We start from the raw sequence: 15,997 nt of genomic DNA, 5'->3' as shown, positions 1-15,997 counted from the left end.
TCAACATTTTCAGAAGTAATACAGAGGTTTTTCTTTATAAATCTAATATCAAACTGTAAGAAGTGCTGCCTATTTACTGACTTTTAATGGTACTGAGCAAAAGCTGACGACTAACACTTCCAGAAATCATCATGTCGGCTAAAGGCCATTTCATTGTCATAAAAGTCCTTTATTTAGTTCTCTCTACAAATAAGCTCCCAGCAGGACAAAGGACACTAGTTAAAGTAATTTGGGCGATAAGTAAACATAAGGAATGGCTAGGAGCATAGTGTCATCTGGCAGGGAACCGAGAGCTTATTTCCTGAATCCTGCGGATCTGCTTAAAACCCAGCAGAGATGCCAATATGCTTCTTCTCAGTAAATGCTACCCGTCTTCTTCCTGCCAGGCCCGCCGAGGTTTGCGCACGATCTTTTCTCCACTCTTTTGGGTAGCCGCACGGTGCCTGCCATGACCCGAGTCAGTCATGCGGGGAGACTTCTCCCGTGCTCACACCAACGTTTTCCTTCAGTTTCCATTTTCGGTTGCTCCTCTCGTTCAATGATAGCAGCGTGGCGATGGAGGAAGAAGTACACACTCTTCTCCGATAAGGTCTTGGGTAGTGAGTGCAGAGCTGCTGTTCTCGGGCTCCATTTCTTTGCATGGTGGCTGTGATGTGTGCATCTGGGATACCCGTCTCGGCAGAAGGGTGGGGAGAGCTGAGGTCTGTGGATTCTGAGGCGGGAAAGCCTGAGACTCGTGGAGCATGTGCTGGTAAGACTGGGGAACCGTAATTGTGCTTCATTCTCTTTCCGGGTTGTATCCAAATCTATATTAAGCACTCCCATTTGTTCCTGGTCTAAATATCCGTATGTCTTTGTACAAGGTTCAGAGTAATTTTCTTGCATTTTCTAAATGGAGCAACTTTTTCATTGTCAACTTTATTTTTATTCCATTTTTCCAAAATGAGATCACAGGGTATACAGCAAGGCCTGAAGGTTACAGGAGGCGGTCCTATTTATGATTTCTGTTTATATGTACTATTCAAGAAGAGCTTGAAAGATCAGGAAGTTGGTGATCTGTGAAACCAAAGACAATAGTAAATTGTTTAATTGTGCTTGGGTTTTGGATTTCAGTCAACGAGTTCATACTTCATGATCTGAAGTGAAAGCAGAGACCAAGGGACAGGACAAGCGACAGCTGTCATTTTATGGAAATCTGTCCAACCACAGGAAGCTTGTCCATTTTTCAAGACAATGGGTACTGGGTTTTAGTGGAAAACCCCGAACTTTAACGTGCACAGACTGTCACATAGTCTACAGTGTCTCTTAGTTAAACAATCCGAAGGTAGACCACTCACAATTACTGCTGGTGTTAGCGTTGTGTATGCCCTCTCTGAGGAAACCAGTGTGCTGGGCTTGGGATAGCTGTGGCATGGCAGGGGAGGGTTAGGCTGTGTACTCTGACACCCAGAGGAATTCCTGTCACTCCGAGTGGGAAGAGTTCTTTCAAATAAGAACTAGTAAGTAAGTCAATAGAGTTAGTATAAATTTCTAAATTTATAAAATTGTAATAGGGATTTGTTATTTTTTCTGCTAGTGTTACTGGTCTTCAGTGAATGATATCTGTCGCTTTGAATGAGATATGATGGCACACAGCATCCAGAAATGGCTAAAAAGCTATTTTACAAAAAGGGCCAATAATATTTTTTTACCCTAGTACTGACTCTTTGTTTTGTAGTTTGAAAACTGCCCGCTGATTATACCATTTCGCAGGCCTGCTTGCTTTATTAAGGATGTTGATTTTGTTGTTGGCCCGTTAAAAACAAAATTTATTACCATTTGATGAATTTAATTACATCAAGGTAGTTTAGAGAACACAAAGAAATTATACACAATATAATACAAACATATGAGATAGAATGAGGGATAAATATCAGATTAATAACACTGAAAGTCGCTTATCATTTAAAATTAGCACACACCGATAGGTACGTGGGGCAGGAGAAAATAGGAAGCCCAGAGTATGTAAAAGACAAGCCTTTGAGTTTTGGCTCGTAATCAACACAAAACTATACATTTTGTTTAACTTACTGATGTGGCTGATAAGGTTCATGAGGGGTGAGGTGGGGTCATGGTAATATTTTTAGATACAGAAAATGAATAGAGTTCTCAAAGTTTGGGCTGTCCACTACTCATCATGCCTGGCTGTCTGTGCATCCTGGCTTTGTTGGTCTTAGGACACTCACATAGTAAAAGAAACAATGTTTCTCAAGCACCTCTCCCAGCTCCATAACAACCTTCACAGAACAAGGAAAGGAGAAGTGTAAGGTTATGGACCCCAGCAGAGCAGCCCAGTTCCCCTCTCCAACAAGTCGCTTGCACTTGAGAAAAAATAAATAATTTTTTTTTTCAAAAAAAGGCAAACAAAACACCTGGGCCCAGTTGGAAGTCAAGGTGAAAACTTCCCAATCATATCAGTCTGGTGAGATTTCATCTCAGATGAAGACAAGTTCCGAATCCAGAGCGCTATGTTTAGATCACATGACCTTGGGCAAATTAATAAGCTTTGCTAGGTAGCACTTGTTGTGTTCAATATAATTTTATCACGTCCCTATAAAATAAATGGATTAAATAATATTATCAGACAGTGGTGTGTTTGGCATATAGAAAGGCCTCCAATTATTATGTATTGCTTTTTTTCTTTCCCAGGCTGTAACTTAGTTAACTTTTGACTAATGTTGGATTAAAGCACATCTGGAAATTTGTAAAAAGCAAAGGGAAAATCCCTTTAAGGGTCCTATGTGGGGCTAAAAGAATGTTCTTCGGCGTGGGGCGGGGTATGTATAAAGTAGTCAGTTTGGTAGAGACTGGTTTTTTAAGTTGTTACCATAATTACGAAGCAGTAAATTTTTAAGTGCTATTGGTTCTTTCTTATAGGATTTCTTAGGCAAGTTCATGTTATTTAAGTAAATACAGCATATTCTTTTAAGTTGATGACAGATACCAATTCTCCCTGCTTTACCATTTATGAGCTTATATTATGAAACAAATTAGAAGCAGCCTCCCTGGGGGGGGGGGCTTGGAATGCCCTGGGCTGGCTTAGAGGAGTGTATTAACCTCTGCTACTGTTTCGGGTGACTGACCATTTTGCCTTAATTAAGTGGAACTGGAATTTCTTTCAACTAATTTCCTTTTTTTGCAAATGTTGCTATTGCTCCTTAGAACACGTTGTGATATGGATGGAGTGAATGTCGGTGAATTACTGATAAAATGATTAATTTTTGCTCTATTGACATTCCTGTTACACTATGAATTATATGACTACAGACACACATCTTTTAATATCACAAATGTACTCCGGTCCCCCCAGCTCCCTGTTTTAGGTATGTCCTTTTGTCCTCTGGAGCAGAGCCATTAGCAGTGGGATGATCATACAGGAAAGTCTGAACAAGCAGTTTTCTTCTGTTCCCAACAGTCCCTCCTGGCTTCTGTTCCATGTGCCCTGGTGCAGTTGTTACCACTGGGTGCCGTGCCTCATTTAGGAAAACTGCAGAGGAAATGGTCTATGACCAGGGTCTTGGCAGGACCACTCCTAGGGGTTGATAATGGGATCAGATTATTTCAGGTGAGTTTGGGGGGCTTCTGAAGTTGGCAAGGGTCCGTTCTACTTTGTCACTGGAGATTCCGGAGAGCACAGTGAAGTGTCCCCGAGAGAGGAAGAACAGCGGCCGGAGTCTTTCTCCTTTGATAGCTTTCTGGGACCACAGAGTTTCCTCTCTGAGGGCAAGGGAGCGCCAGCATCCGTGTAGTGCTTTAGGAAATGGTTAATTTGGGGGTGAGAGGGCTTTGCTGTCTGCTGCCGTGAGAGTCAGTTCAGTACAGCACAGTACGGCATAGATTAAAGCAGTGATCAATAGGAATCTTAGCACTGCAGGCATCTGACTCTATGACAACAGCACTCAGGGCCTTGCTTAGTGTTACTGTTGTATAATATGTATAATGTTGGGGACTGCAGGCTTTGGGGGGTTTCACTGAGATATCAAGAACTGGGGGAAATTTTATTTAGATTTTTGCATGTTGGTATTTTTTTTTAACTGTGTTTTGGGCTTCTGCCATTGCTAGCTGGAATTTAATGATTTGGTGTCAGTAGCCCTTTACTTAACCCTTCCGATGCTGCTGTTCGGCTTGCTGTGTTTCTGCAGTTTCTACTACTTCAGACGTTGCATTCAAGGGCAGGTAAAGCAAACTATGCTATTACTCATAAGATGGCTATAAAGCTAATGGGATTCGTTGTTGAATTATGCAAAAGGGTAAGATATTAAGATGCATCATTTCTATTCTACCAGAGAATAAAGAGTACTTTGCTTTGAAAATGGGAACTACATTAAATATATAATTTTAAAATATAGATGATAATTTGGTCACATTATGTGAATTATTTGAATGTATAGCTGAAGTGTACATTGAGTTTTATGTTCTTCAGTATTGTATTGAACTAACAACTTGATATATAGGTAATTAGGGAGCATCCCTTTATCTTTTCTGATTAATCAAAGAGACTTTGTTTTCATTGTTGACGGAGTTATCTAGAGGGCTTCGGCGCTTAGTCTTAAAAATAGAAAAATACTAGATGCATACAGATTGTTCCTTTCAAGGGTTTGGAAAAGGCTGCCCAGGTCTGATTTGTTCTGACCTATACACAGTCTGGATGGTAGATCAGTTCTGTAAACAGGCCTGCATTTCTGTGTGGTGCTAGGTTGTGGACTAAGAGGAATACTGTTCATATAAGGGGGGACAGAGTGCAGGCATGCAACGGAAAGAAACAGTATGCCTTTGGGGGTTCAGAGATTTGAGGGTGTGACCTTGGGGATTAAAACCTTCTGCCCCTGATTTTTCTTCTACCTGGGGAGCGAGCACTTCACTGCTGCTCCTAGTGGGGATGGTACAGCAAGGTAAGGGGCTCAACATTGTCAGTTGCTGAGTTCTGCAGAGAAACAATGCTGCTTTCAAATATTTAAAGAGATGTAGTTTCCTTAGTAACATCCTCCCCCCATTCCATAATTTATAACCTTGTAGCTTGTGCTACTTTGTAGCTTTTGTAAAGGTCTAGAATGGCTTTTTAACAATTAAGCTGGTAAATCTCTTGCCTCCACTGTAACTACTTTTCCAAATAGGGGTTGAGTATTTGTGGTACCCTGGTAGAACTTTCTATTGGACTGCACTGCTTGGGAGGAAAGGCATCATGTGGTTTGCTGCAATGTTCTGGGGGGCTGGGAGCAGACTGGCCCAGGGGGATCTCTGAGCAGCTGACTGGTCACGAGCTACCTGGCTACTCTCTTGCTCCCAGTTGGGTTCAGCTATTCTCTTCCTGGAGATGTTGCTATCTCTTCACAGAGAATGAATTTTAAGAAGTCTATTTCCTGCCAGGGGCAAGCTCAAAATCTAGAGGACCCCAAGCAGGTGGGGAAGTTATAGTTACATTCCCGTCACAAGTGTAAACTAATCAAATCTGCCCTTTTGGATTACCACAATAGTTTATTGTAAATTGAGCCACACATTCATAGACTCACCTATAATTGCTTGTCGATAAAGGTCACACATTTGTGTTTATGGCCCTACTCATGGCTTGTTACTTCTAGACCTTTAGCGTTTCGTGAGCAAGGCTGAGGAAGTGGTGATTCATGGGTTTCTGTGTTAGTCATGGCAGAGAGGAAAGAAAGAATGGTCTGGGTAACTCTGCTGAGCTCATGGAAATTAGAACTACCATTTCTACTTAGAAACCTAGGAGGTGAGTAATTATTCATAAAGTGACTCTTCATCTTCTCGGGTTCTGGTTCTGGTATCTTTCAACGTCCTATTTCATGTGATCCTGTTATTGAGGTGTTAGCAGGATCTTAGAGAAGAAATAGATACTTTCATTTTGAAGTAGGGCCTCTTGAGTACCAGGGAGCATCTTCTCAGAAGAATAATGGAAGTCATTTGGAAAGAGAAAATTAAACACAGTGACCAACAGTACACAACCTCCCTATGTAGTACATAGATACTTCCAGTGAATGAAAGGCATGTATGCTACTCTTGGCTTTCCAAGGCCAAAGAGAATAGGCAGAGTCATGGCAGCGTAGAGAAGCAGTCAGTGAAAGAGTTACTGGTTATTTTATTCCATAGTTATTTGAAGACATCTTTAAATTCAATTGTTTTTTTTTTAAATTTTTATTTTTATGCCAGTCATTGTATTCAGATTTTGTAGACAGCGTGCTTCAAGTCGACTGCCTTCTGTGTTTAAGGGAGTTGTCACAATCATAAGGTCCGTTGTTTGCAGTGATGAATGCCTAGTTTTTAACTAATTATTTCAGAGACTATGTTTTGTTGATTACATCTTGTGATATAAATTCACACTATGACGAGCCACAAGCTTTGAGTGTATTTTAAGGCCAAACTCAGAAAAGTTGGTTGTTAAAGCAGTTGAATTCTAAAGACTTCTAATAATATTGTTGAATTCTAGTAGTATCCAGCATATATTTTATATTCATTAATAGTTCAAAAGGGGGCCAGCAGGATATATCACCTGGTAATAGTGCTTGATTCCATGCCTGACAAGTTGAATTCACTAACCAGAGTCCACATGATGAAAGGAGGAACAGACTTCCTATAATTTGCTGTCTTACTCTACAATATCACTGTGGATACATGCTCCCTCCTAGGAGGAAATAGATGTAACTTGAAAATAGTTTAATTTCAGGATTAGTGTTTCCGATAACATATGCAGAGAATATAAAAGGCTTACCAATTATCTTATATATTTCTCTATATGGCATGCATTTTTGACATTGTTGAAGATAGCAGTTGTGGAAGAGAGATTAACATACCTGATTACAGTACTGCTCTTGCCCTAGCCGACTTCTAGATAGCTGTGAGTGCTTCCTTCGGCGAATCGCTTTGCTTTCTCTATGTGTCTTCAAAGCTTCTTTCAGTCCACTCTCTTGGTTTCCTGAGTGTCTGTCTTAAGCGGGGATCTTACTGAGAGCACAGTGTCCAGAACCTGCAATAAAGGATGCTTTTATCAGGCCAGGGAAAGCACCAGGTGAAAGCACCAGGTGCTTAATCAGAGTCACTTACTCCTTCAGAAGCTTTATATTTTACTTTGGAGAGAAATATAAAAGAGGAAATAGATCCTCAGAAGAGAAACAACAATAAACATAAAAACTTACCTACAGCCTTAAAGGATGTATGACTACCTCAAATGTGTTCATGATCAATGGGTGAAAGACTCAAGGATCTCAGGTTACAGTAATAACAATAAGTTGTTGCTGTCTACTAGTGGAAAAAAATGCATGTGCTGTGCATGAAGATCAGTCATTTCTCCTCTCTTCTTAGAAAATAAGCCTAAAGCTGCCTTCGAATTGCCCCTGCTTTGAAAATACATGTAACATATGATATTTTCATATGGGATGCCATTTTATATTAATAAATTACATGCAGCGATATAAACATATTTCAAAGGGTCAGTCTCCAAAACACCAGTAAATGGTGATTAGAAACATTTAAGCAAAGAGATGACAAAGGACTGAAAATTCAAGAATAGCAGCGCTTTCAGAACAGATCAGATTTCATGTATGTGTCACCCATGCATGAAAACTCACCCAGTGAGGGTCTCTTGTTGTTGTTAATTTATCTTCTTGGTTATTTGTTGTTGTTATGTTTTGTCTTATGTTTGAGTTTGCTATGATCAGAGCCATCCACTGAGGAAGAGAAAGACATAAATAAGGGAAACGCAGAAGAAGAGACCCTTGAGTAGCTCTTTAATCTGAAGAGTATTGATGAAAACCAATGGTTTCTAATGAGGAAAATAATTTTTCCTGCAGGAAATGGCCCTTTCTGAATGTTTCATACTGTCTTTGAACATTCTTCACAGTTGTCTAAATTAACTTGACAGAACTGAACTACGGTGGCTGCAGTTCTTATGTTCATGATGTACATGCACAGGTGGATGTTTGGTCTCAAATGAAGTGCTGTGATAATTACATCAAAGATGGCTGGAGAACCAAAGGTCTTGGTGTCTGTCTCAGTTAGTCAATCTGTCTGTCTGTCTGTCTATCTGTCTGTCTGTTGTCCTTTGCCCCTGACCCCCTCCTCTCTCTTTCTCTTTGTCTCTTTTTCTCTCTGTATGAGTGTATGTATGTATGTATACATGTGTGTGTATATATGTGCGTGATGTGGGGGGGGGAGTATGTGATGTACTTATGCATGTTTTGATCGAATATCTGGGTTATCACCTTCTCCATCTCAGTGTGTGTGAATTATATTTTCTTATTGAAGCATGAACACACCACTTTGAAAAATAAATAGAACTGTATGTTTTTGGTTGAAATCATATAACTAGCAAGACGATAACCTTTCTTTTTGGTTTTTCCAAGACAGGGTTTCTCTGTGTAGCCCTGGCTGTCCTGGAACTCATTCTGTAGACCAGGCTGGTCTCAAACTCAGAAATCCACCTGCTTCTGCCTCCCAAGTGCTGGGATTAAAGGCGTGTGCCACCACTGCCCGGCTAGATGATACCTTTTGTTGATTTGCTCTCTTTGGTAATAAATAATGAAAACTATGCAGGCCAGTGTTTTACTTCTTCTAAAATTTAATGGTTAGACATCAAAATAAGTTTAAAAAAAGAGGTATTGTAGTTGAAATTATTTACAAATACATCTCAAACCTGCATGACAAACATTTCATATTTAAAACTAAATGGTATTGTTAACTCACATTCTCACTAGCTAGAATAAAAATAAGACTCAGTTGAGAGAACTGTTGTTCAGCTTTTAGTTTGAAATGGAAATTTTTCATTAATTGATATAAACATACAGGAAATGTTGAACTAAGCATTGAGGGTGTGGCTTAAGGCAGAAGTCTTACTTTGCATATGTTAGGTACATTTGCATACGTTGAGGTCCAGTGTTACAAACAAATTCTAGGTATTTTTCAAATATTAAGGTGAATTTTTTTAATATTGATTATTAAAATCTCTTAATCATCATAATGTAGTATTTCTTGTAAATTCTGGGTTTTTAGGGCTCAGTCTTGCTTTAATATCTAACTAAACTTTAGGGAATGCAGTATATTTTATAAGGTTAGTAGACTTGTGAGATTAAACATGGTATACAGATTTTATTAGGAATAAAAGAGTTAATAATAACATCTTTATAAATAACCATAGAGCATATCCCTTGAAAAACACTTTTTTTATGGAATTATAAGGTTTTTCTTATCAGAAAAGGAGCAGCAAATGAGTATTGTTCATATGGATGTATTGAAACCCAATTCAGTGATTCAAAGGGTAATCTCAGTGGTCACATATAATAGCACTGAGCTCATTAGATGGCATTGCCGATACTGCAGTTTCAGTCCGTTTACACCTTTCTCCTGGATGTTCAGCTAAAATGGGATTGTTTATTGGCTTTGCTTTAATTGAATTCATGAAATTCTTAGGCAAATGGATGGAGCTGGAGAACATCATACTAAGTGAGGTAACCCAGTCTCAAAAGATGAATCATGGTATGCACTCACTAATAAGTGGATATTAGCCTGGAAAACTGGAATACCCAAAACATAATCCACACATCAAATGAGGTACAAGAAGAACGGAGGAGTGGCCCCTGGTTCTGGAAAGACTCAGTGTAGCAGTATAGAACAAAATCAGAACAGGGAAGTAGGAAGGGGTGGGTGGGAGAACAGGGGGAGGGAAGGGGGCTTATGGGACTTTCAGGGAGTTGGGGGCCAGAAAAGGGGAAATCATTTGAAATGTAAATAAAAATATATCGAATAAAAAAAAACATGGAAAAAACATTAAAAATAAATTTTAAAAAAGAAATATTAAGCTTAAGAATTTTTAAAATTTTTTATTCACTTTGCATCCTAATCATAACTCCCTCCCTCCTCTCTTCCCCGTCCCAGTCTTATAAATCCCTGCCCCACTGTCCCCTACTCCTTCTCCCACCCTTGGGTGCCACCCCACCCTGGGACATCTAGTCCCAGAAGGACTAGGCACATCCTCTCCCACTGAGACCCAACCAGGCAATCCAGGTAGGGGAGGGGATCCGATGGCAGGAGCAGGCACTGGCTCGGTCTCGGTCTCTGTTCCCTGCTACAGATGTGTAGGCGCTCTAGGTCCAGCTCCTGCAGGCTCCCTGGCTGGTGGCCCAGTCTCTGGGAGCCCCCATGGTCCCAGGTCTTCATGGGGTACCCTTGTCCCCCTCAGCTCGCTCCTTTCCATCCCTCTCTCTTCCACAAGACTTGCAGAGCTCTGCCTGATGATTAGGATTTTTTCATTGATATATTTTTTATTTACATTTCAAATGATTTCCCCTTTTCTGAGTCCCCACTCCCCACAAGTCCCATAAGCCCTCTTCCCTCCCCCTGTTCCTCCATCCACCCCTTCCCGCTTCCCTGTTCTGGAATTCCCCTAGACTCTTGCACTGAGTCTTTCCAGAACCAGGGGCCACTCCTCCATTCTTTTTGGACATCATTTAATTTCTGGATTATGTTTTGGGTATTCAAAGTTTCTAGGCTAATATCCACTTATCAGTGAGTGCATACCATGATTGACTGCGGAAAATGTAGGGCATTATGCTGAAAGGATGTAATTCTGTGTCCTCAGATTTTTTTTGTACTTCATTCACAAAATGTCAAGAAGTAGAAAACACAGAGTGAGAAAAATAACATAAATGACTGGCATTCATTTAATGAGTGATTGATCCATTCTCTGATAAGCAGTTTCTGGATCTTGAAGAACTGATGAGGAATGATTAAATCTGGGGACTTGAGAGTGCTACGAATACCCTCATTATTGAGAGATGGCTTTTTGAAGTTAGTAAGTATTTTACCAAACAGCATTATAAGTATTATTGCTATGGATGATATTATTTTAGTTAACATCTTTCTCATTAGAATTTTTCTACACCCACAGGAGAATTTTTGTTTGTTTTCATATGCACTGTTCTCCTTTTAGTTATTATCTGATGGATGCTGTTCTAACATCAGGGCACTGTCCTTCTATCCAGCTGTCTCAGTACCCATTTGTTGAGAAATATCATTCATTTTTAAGCGTATAAAGCTATGTGTACTATTGGTTTGGAAGTTTGGGAGGCTACCTTCTTGTTGACTTAGTTTTCTGTCTTCTTGTTAGTTTCTCTGTCCCTTTCTCATGAGTTCTTATTGCTTCAACATGGTTCTCTGGATCTCACATTTCATCTTGTGTATGGGGAAGCATCAAGGTTCCTATTGGATTGAGTACCAAAGAACCCTTCATTCTTTGACTACAACCTTACCACTGAGAGCCTATTGGAGTTTTCATGGAATAAAATCTCTGGGATCAGACTTTTGGGTTTTTTCCTATTGGGATGCTTCCCTTCACCCCATTTTCCCAACAGATGCAAAAAACTTGTTTATGGGTTTGTACTATTTAAACCATAGATAAACTAATGTCTGCACATTAATCCCACTCCAATTGTTTTCCTTTGTATCAAAGGCATTTTGTGATTGGTGGATGGGAAAAGAACTATGTTTTAAATGAAAATAATGTTACAATAAATATACTAAAGTGTTTTGTGTATACTTGGTGAAATAAGTTTAAATTCCCACTTTAAAGCTTACCACTTTGCCTAGGAAATTTCTCCTAGGAAATGAACTTAAAATACATACAATATTCACTTGGGAAAACAAAGGTAGAACACTAGATTATAAACTTAATCATAAATATCTCACACATTAGCTTTTGGGGGAAAAGTACTGTGGGTTACAAAACACAGTCTTCATAACAAACAGAAAGTGTTTGTTGAAGTGCACATATGATCTCTCTGATACTGATACCAGAGAGTTGTGACTTCCACACCGTTGTATTAAGCCAGAGGCAACATTGCATGGGCCACAGTGTAAGAGCCAGATCATCACCTGGATCCATAGGATATGTGCCTGGTGTGGTAATTACGGTGGCCATGAAAAGGGGGACAGCACAGAGCACCGTGTTTACTAGAATTCAGACATGTAGTCATCTAATGGAGTTTGATTAACTAAAGTATGTTTCATGAAGTCTAAGTCGATATTCTGTATGTCCTTCACACATATAGTATTAAGGTAAATGATTCAAGAAATTTAAGTTATCTCAAATGAAATACTAAGTCTTTGGCTAGCCTAACGTTAGGTGGTTTACCAAGGTACATATGCATTCATGACTGTAAATCTTCGCCTCTGGTTTGTGCTTTGACGTATCAGAGGGCCAGCTGAACGAGAACACCTCTATGAGATGTGCCTACTTTCGCTGTGCCGCAGACTGAAGCCAGCGATGTTGTGGTACTTTGCAGGCTTGCCTTCCCAGGCTGCAGTTCTGGAGTTCTGTGAATATGAACACTTAGCAATTTTCTAAAGAACAATGATGAGGCATTAAATAGAATTGCTCTCCAAACCTCTCACGCCTAGTGATCTCCCAATGCCAGCCAAGGAACTGCCAACCTAAAGAGAACCCCTTCTTCTATATCTAAAAAGTATTTACTCACCCCTTCATAAAGAGAACTAACAAAAAAACAAAACCCAATAAAAAAACACCCCCCCAATCAAACCAAACCAAAGGAACACACAAGCAAAAAACAGGCCAGAAAAGTTACATTAACACAAAATGGAATTAAAGGGAGCAGAAGTTGGAGAAAAGGCATCAGAGGAAGGTTCTGAATTCAAAGTACCTGTTCCTGTCTGAACCCATCTTTCACCTGTTGTAACTCAGTAACACATCTTGAAATTGTAAGCTGCATCAGTCCCTCATAAGCATTTTTTAAAATTAATTTATTTATTTTACGTTTATGAGTACACCGTAGTTATATTCAGACACACCAGAAGAGGGCATCGGATCTCATTACAGATGGTTGTGAGTCATCACGTGGTTGCTGGGAGTTGACCTCAGGACCTGTGGAAGAGCAGCCAGTGCCCTTAACCTTTGAGCCATCTCTCCAGTCCCCTCATATACACTTCTATTTCTTATTATGCACTTAATATTCATCCATATTCCACCGACTGCTTTCCTGGCTGCTTACATCACCGACACTATCATCAGTCTCCCTACTTTCTAGTCCCACATTTTTATATGCAGAGGCAGGTAGGATGTGATTTGACACTCAGAATACTGACAGTTATTGCTAGCATTTTTCCTTGATCAAAAAGATTCTTCTAGAATGCTCTTGTTGTTTTTACGGTCCTTCTACTGTGAACCTGCCCAGCACTACAGTTTCCTAAACCTGTGGTTAACATCCAGTCCCCAGACAATGAAAACAAATAAACCCCGATTTTTTCCACAGGGTGTCCTGGCTGGTTATTCCGAGGCTTTGCACGTCACACCCTCTTCTCCCACGAGAACGGATTGCTCAGTATCAATGTGGAAGCCTGGTCAGTTGGAAAGTTTCCTCCTGGGTACAGCACTTCCCAAAGCCTGATTATTAAGAGTCACTATGATAGAAAGAGTCCCAAGACTGTCAATTTTGTGATTTATTATGTAGTACTATTCAGTGTTTAGTTATCATCAGTAGTGATCCCTACTATTCAATAGTTAGATGCTGGATAAGTGATTTTAAAGACGTTACACCTCATGCTATATTGATATATGAAATTACTCATCTCCAAACCGTTACACAGGAATGCTTTTTGTTCTGTCATCATTTGCTTTGGCAAATCTTCTCAAAGGCCTTTTACGGTCATGTCCAAACATAAGTTACAGATAAGTTGAAAATCACAAGCAAACTTACTTGATGAAGTAAGTTAGTTTTCGTTTCTCAGTATCTATCTCAGTATCTATCTCAGTATGTATCTCAGTATCTATTTAACACACATCTACAGATTCCTGTGCCTCATCATTGTCTCATCAAGAGATGGCTTATTACATACCAGAGTCTTCAGTGATTGGGGATGTGATGGTGTGTGTACAAGCTTGTGTGTATATGTGCACATACACATGGAGGCCAGAGGTCACTGTTTTGTCTTTAGTCATGTTCCACTGTATTGCCAGCCCTGGTCTCTCACTGAGCTCTTCCATGCAACTGCACTGACTGACAAATGATCTGCAGGGATTTTCATGTTTTCATCTCTCCTCCATGGGAGGACTGACATACATCGTCATGCCTGGCTTTGTGTGTGCATACTGGGGATCCAAATTTAGGTGCTCATGTTTACCTGGCAAACACTGCTGACTGGGGTACCTCCGTTATTGTTTTCTTAACACTTGATTTGATTATTGATGAGATAATATTGTTGGGCATTTCACCCAGAAAAGTAACTCTTAACCCCCTAGGTAACTTAAAATTTTCCTAAGAGCACATAAAATATATTTGGCAGCCAAAATCTGCACTATTTACCATTTAAGGATATAATTACAACTACTGAAATGCTGGCATGTGTCTGTAGTAGTATCATTTAGTAATTTTCATAAGCAAAAGATTTTTAACATTTTTCAAAGTCACATTTATTTCAATGAGTTGATTTACCTATTTACCTGTGAGTTTTTTACCTAATGAAATGTTTACCTGTAAGTCTTATCTACAGCACGGCAATTTCATATTTTGATGCCATTTATGTGACTATTGCACATTAAACCTTAATTCTAACTTTGCAGGAAGTAGACAAAAATGATGTGATTTGTCTCAAGCTCTTGAAACATTTTCTTTTTTTAAAAAAATATTTTTATTTTCTATATTCTTTGTTTACATTCCAAATGATTTCCCCTTTCCCGGATCCCCCCTCCCCATATGTCCCATAACCTTCTTCTCTCCATCCCTTCTCCAATCACCTCCCTCCTTTTTCTCTGTCCTTATATTCCCTTCCCATGCTAGATCAATCCTTTCCAGGATCAGGACCCTCTCCATACTTCTTCATGGGAGTCATTTGTTATGCGATTTGTGCCCTGGGTATTCAAAGCTTCTGGGCTAATTAATATTCACTTATCAGAGATTGCATTCCATGTGTATTCTTTTGTGATTGGGTTACCTCACTTAGGATGATATTTTCCAGATCAAACCATTTGCCTAAAAGTTTTGTGAATTCATTGTTTCTAATTGCTGAGTAGTATACTAAATCCATTAAAGCCATCCTCTTTCTTTGGGCCAGTTTCCAAATTTACCTTCATATATTCTAAAAAATTAAGAATCAAAGTTGCACCTCAGACTCTCAGACAAATATTTGATCCCTGTTGAAGGGCTGTTCAGCTTCGGAGTGTCTGTACACTATAAATAATTTCTGAATCTAAGCATTGAATTTGACACTTCATTAGTGTAATCATTAGTAATTGGTGCACTTATTTGAGTCATCTTAGTAACTAAGTCAGTTTAATTAAATATTGAATTTATACTCCAATGTGGAAGAATAGTGTCATTAGTTATATGATAAAAAGACAGAGAAGAGAAATTTAAGAAGTGTAATTATAGTTTCTTAAACTGCACTATTGGCTTAAAATATTACCTATTTACTTTATGCAAATTGATAATTTTGGAGAAAGAATTACCTGTTAAACCATGACCCTAATGAATGCATGAATATACCCATCTCTCCCAACTCTCTTTCTGCACTTTGTGAAATGCATATTGATGATCAAGCCCATAGTAAGATATAATCCATAGTATCCCTGTGCACATACACTGCAGGGCTGTTAACTCTGTTGACTGATAACAGCAGAGTATCTCCCCCTCCCCAACCCTTGATATTCTCAGAGGAATTCAGCAAGGGCATTCCTTTAACACATCACTTCCTTGTTTTAGGAACTGGTTGGTGATTTCTTTTTTGAGAGAAAGGGGGGATGGGAGGACATTAACACCACCCTGGATAACTCTGAAAATTGTAGGGATTTCCCCATTACCATTTTATATAGTAACAATGCCAACTTACACTCCTATTAGTTAGCATACACACAGATTCCAATAATTCTATATATTTTCCACAAGGGCCTTTAACAAAGATAGCCATTAGTCTTTTGACATCACATCCCTCTCGGCTTCTGTGT

At 39.4% G+C, this 15,997-nt stretch overlaps 1 protein-coding gene across 1 annotated transcript in view; it reads left to right on the top strand.

The window, feature by feature from the left end:
- The first annotated feature begins 651 nt into the window (after positions 1–651).
- Positions 652–15,997, top strand: part of LOC127691971 (regulating synaptic membrane exocytosis protein 1-like) — a 198,773-nt gene continuing 183,427 nt past the window's right edge. Inside the window, exon 1 of the mRNA XM_052191865.1 lies at positions 652–751. Coding sequence (XP_052047825.1) covers positions 652–751 — 100 coding nt within the window. The remainder of the gene's footprint in view (positions 752–15,997) is intronic.

Source organism: Apodemus sylvaticus, chromosome 9, assembly GCF_947179515.1.
Source record: "Apodemus sylvaticus chromosome 9, mApoSyl1.1, whole genome shotgun sequence".
In the NCBI taxonomy this organism is placed as follows: Eukaryota; Metazoa; Chordata; class Mammalia; order Rodentia; family Muridae; genus Apodemus; species Apodemus sylvaticus.
This window is presented reverse-complemented; position numbering and strand designations above follow the sequence as displayed.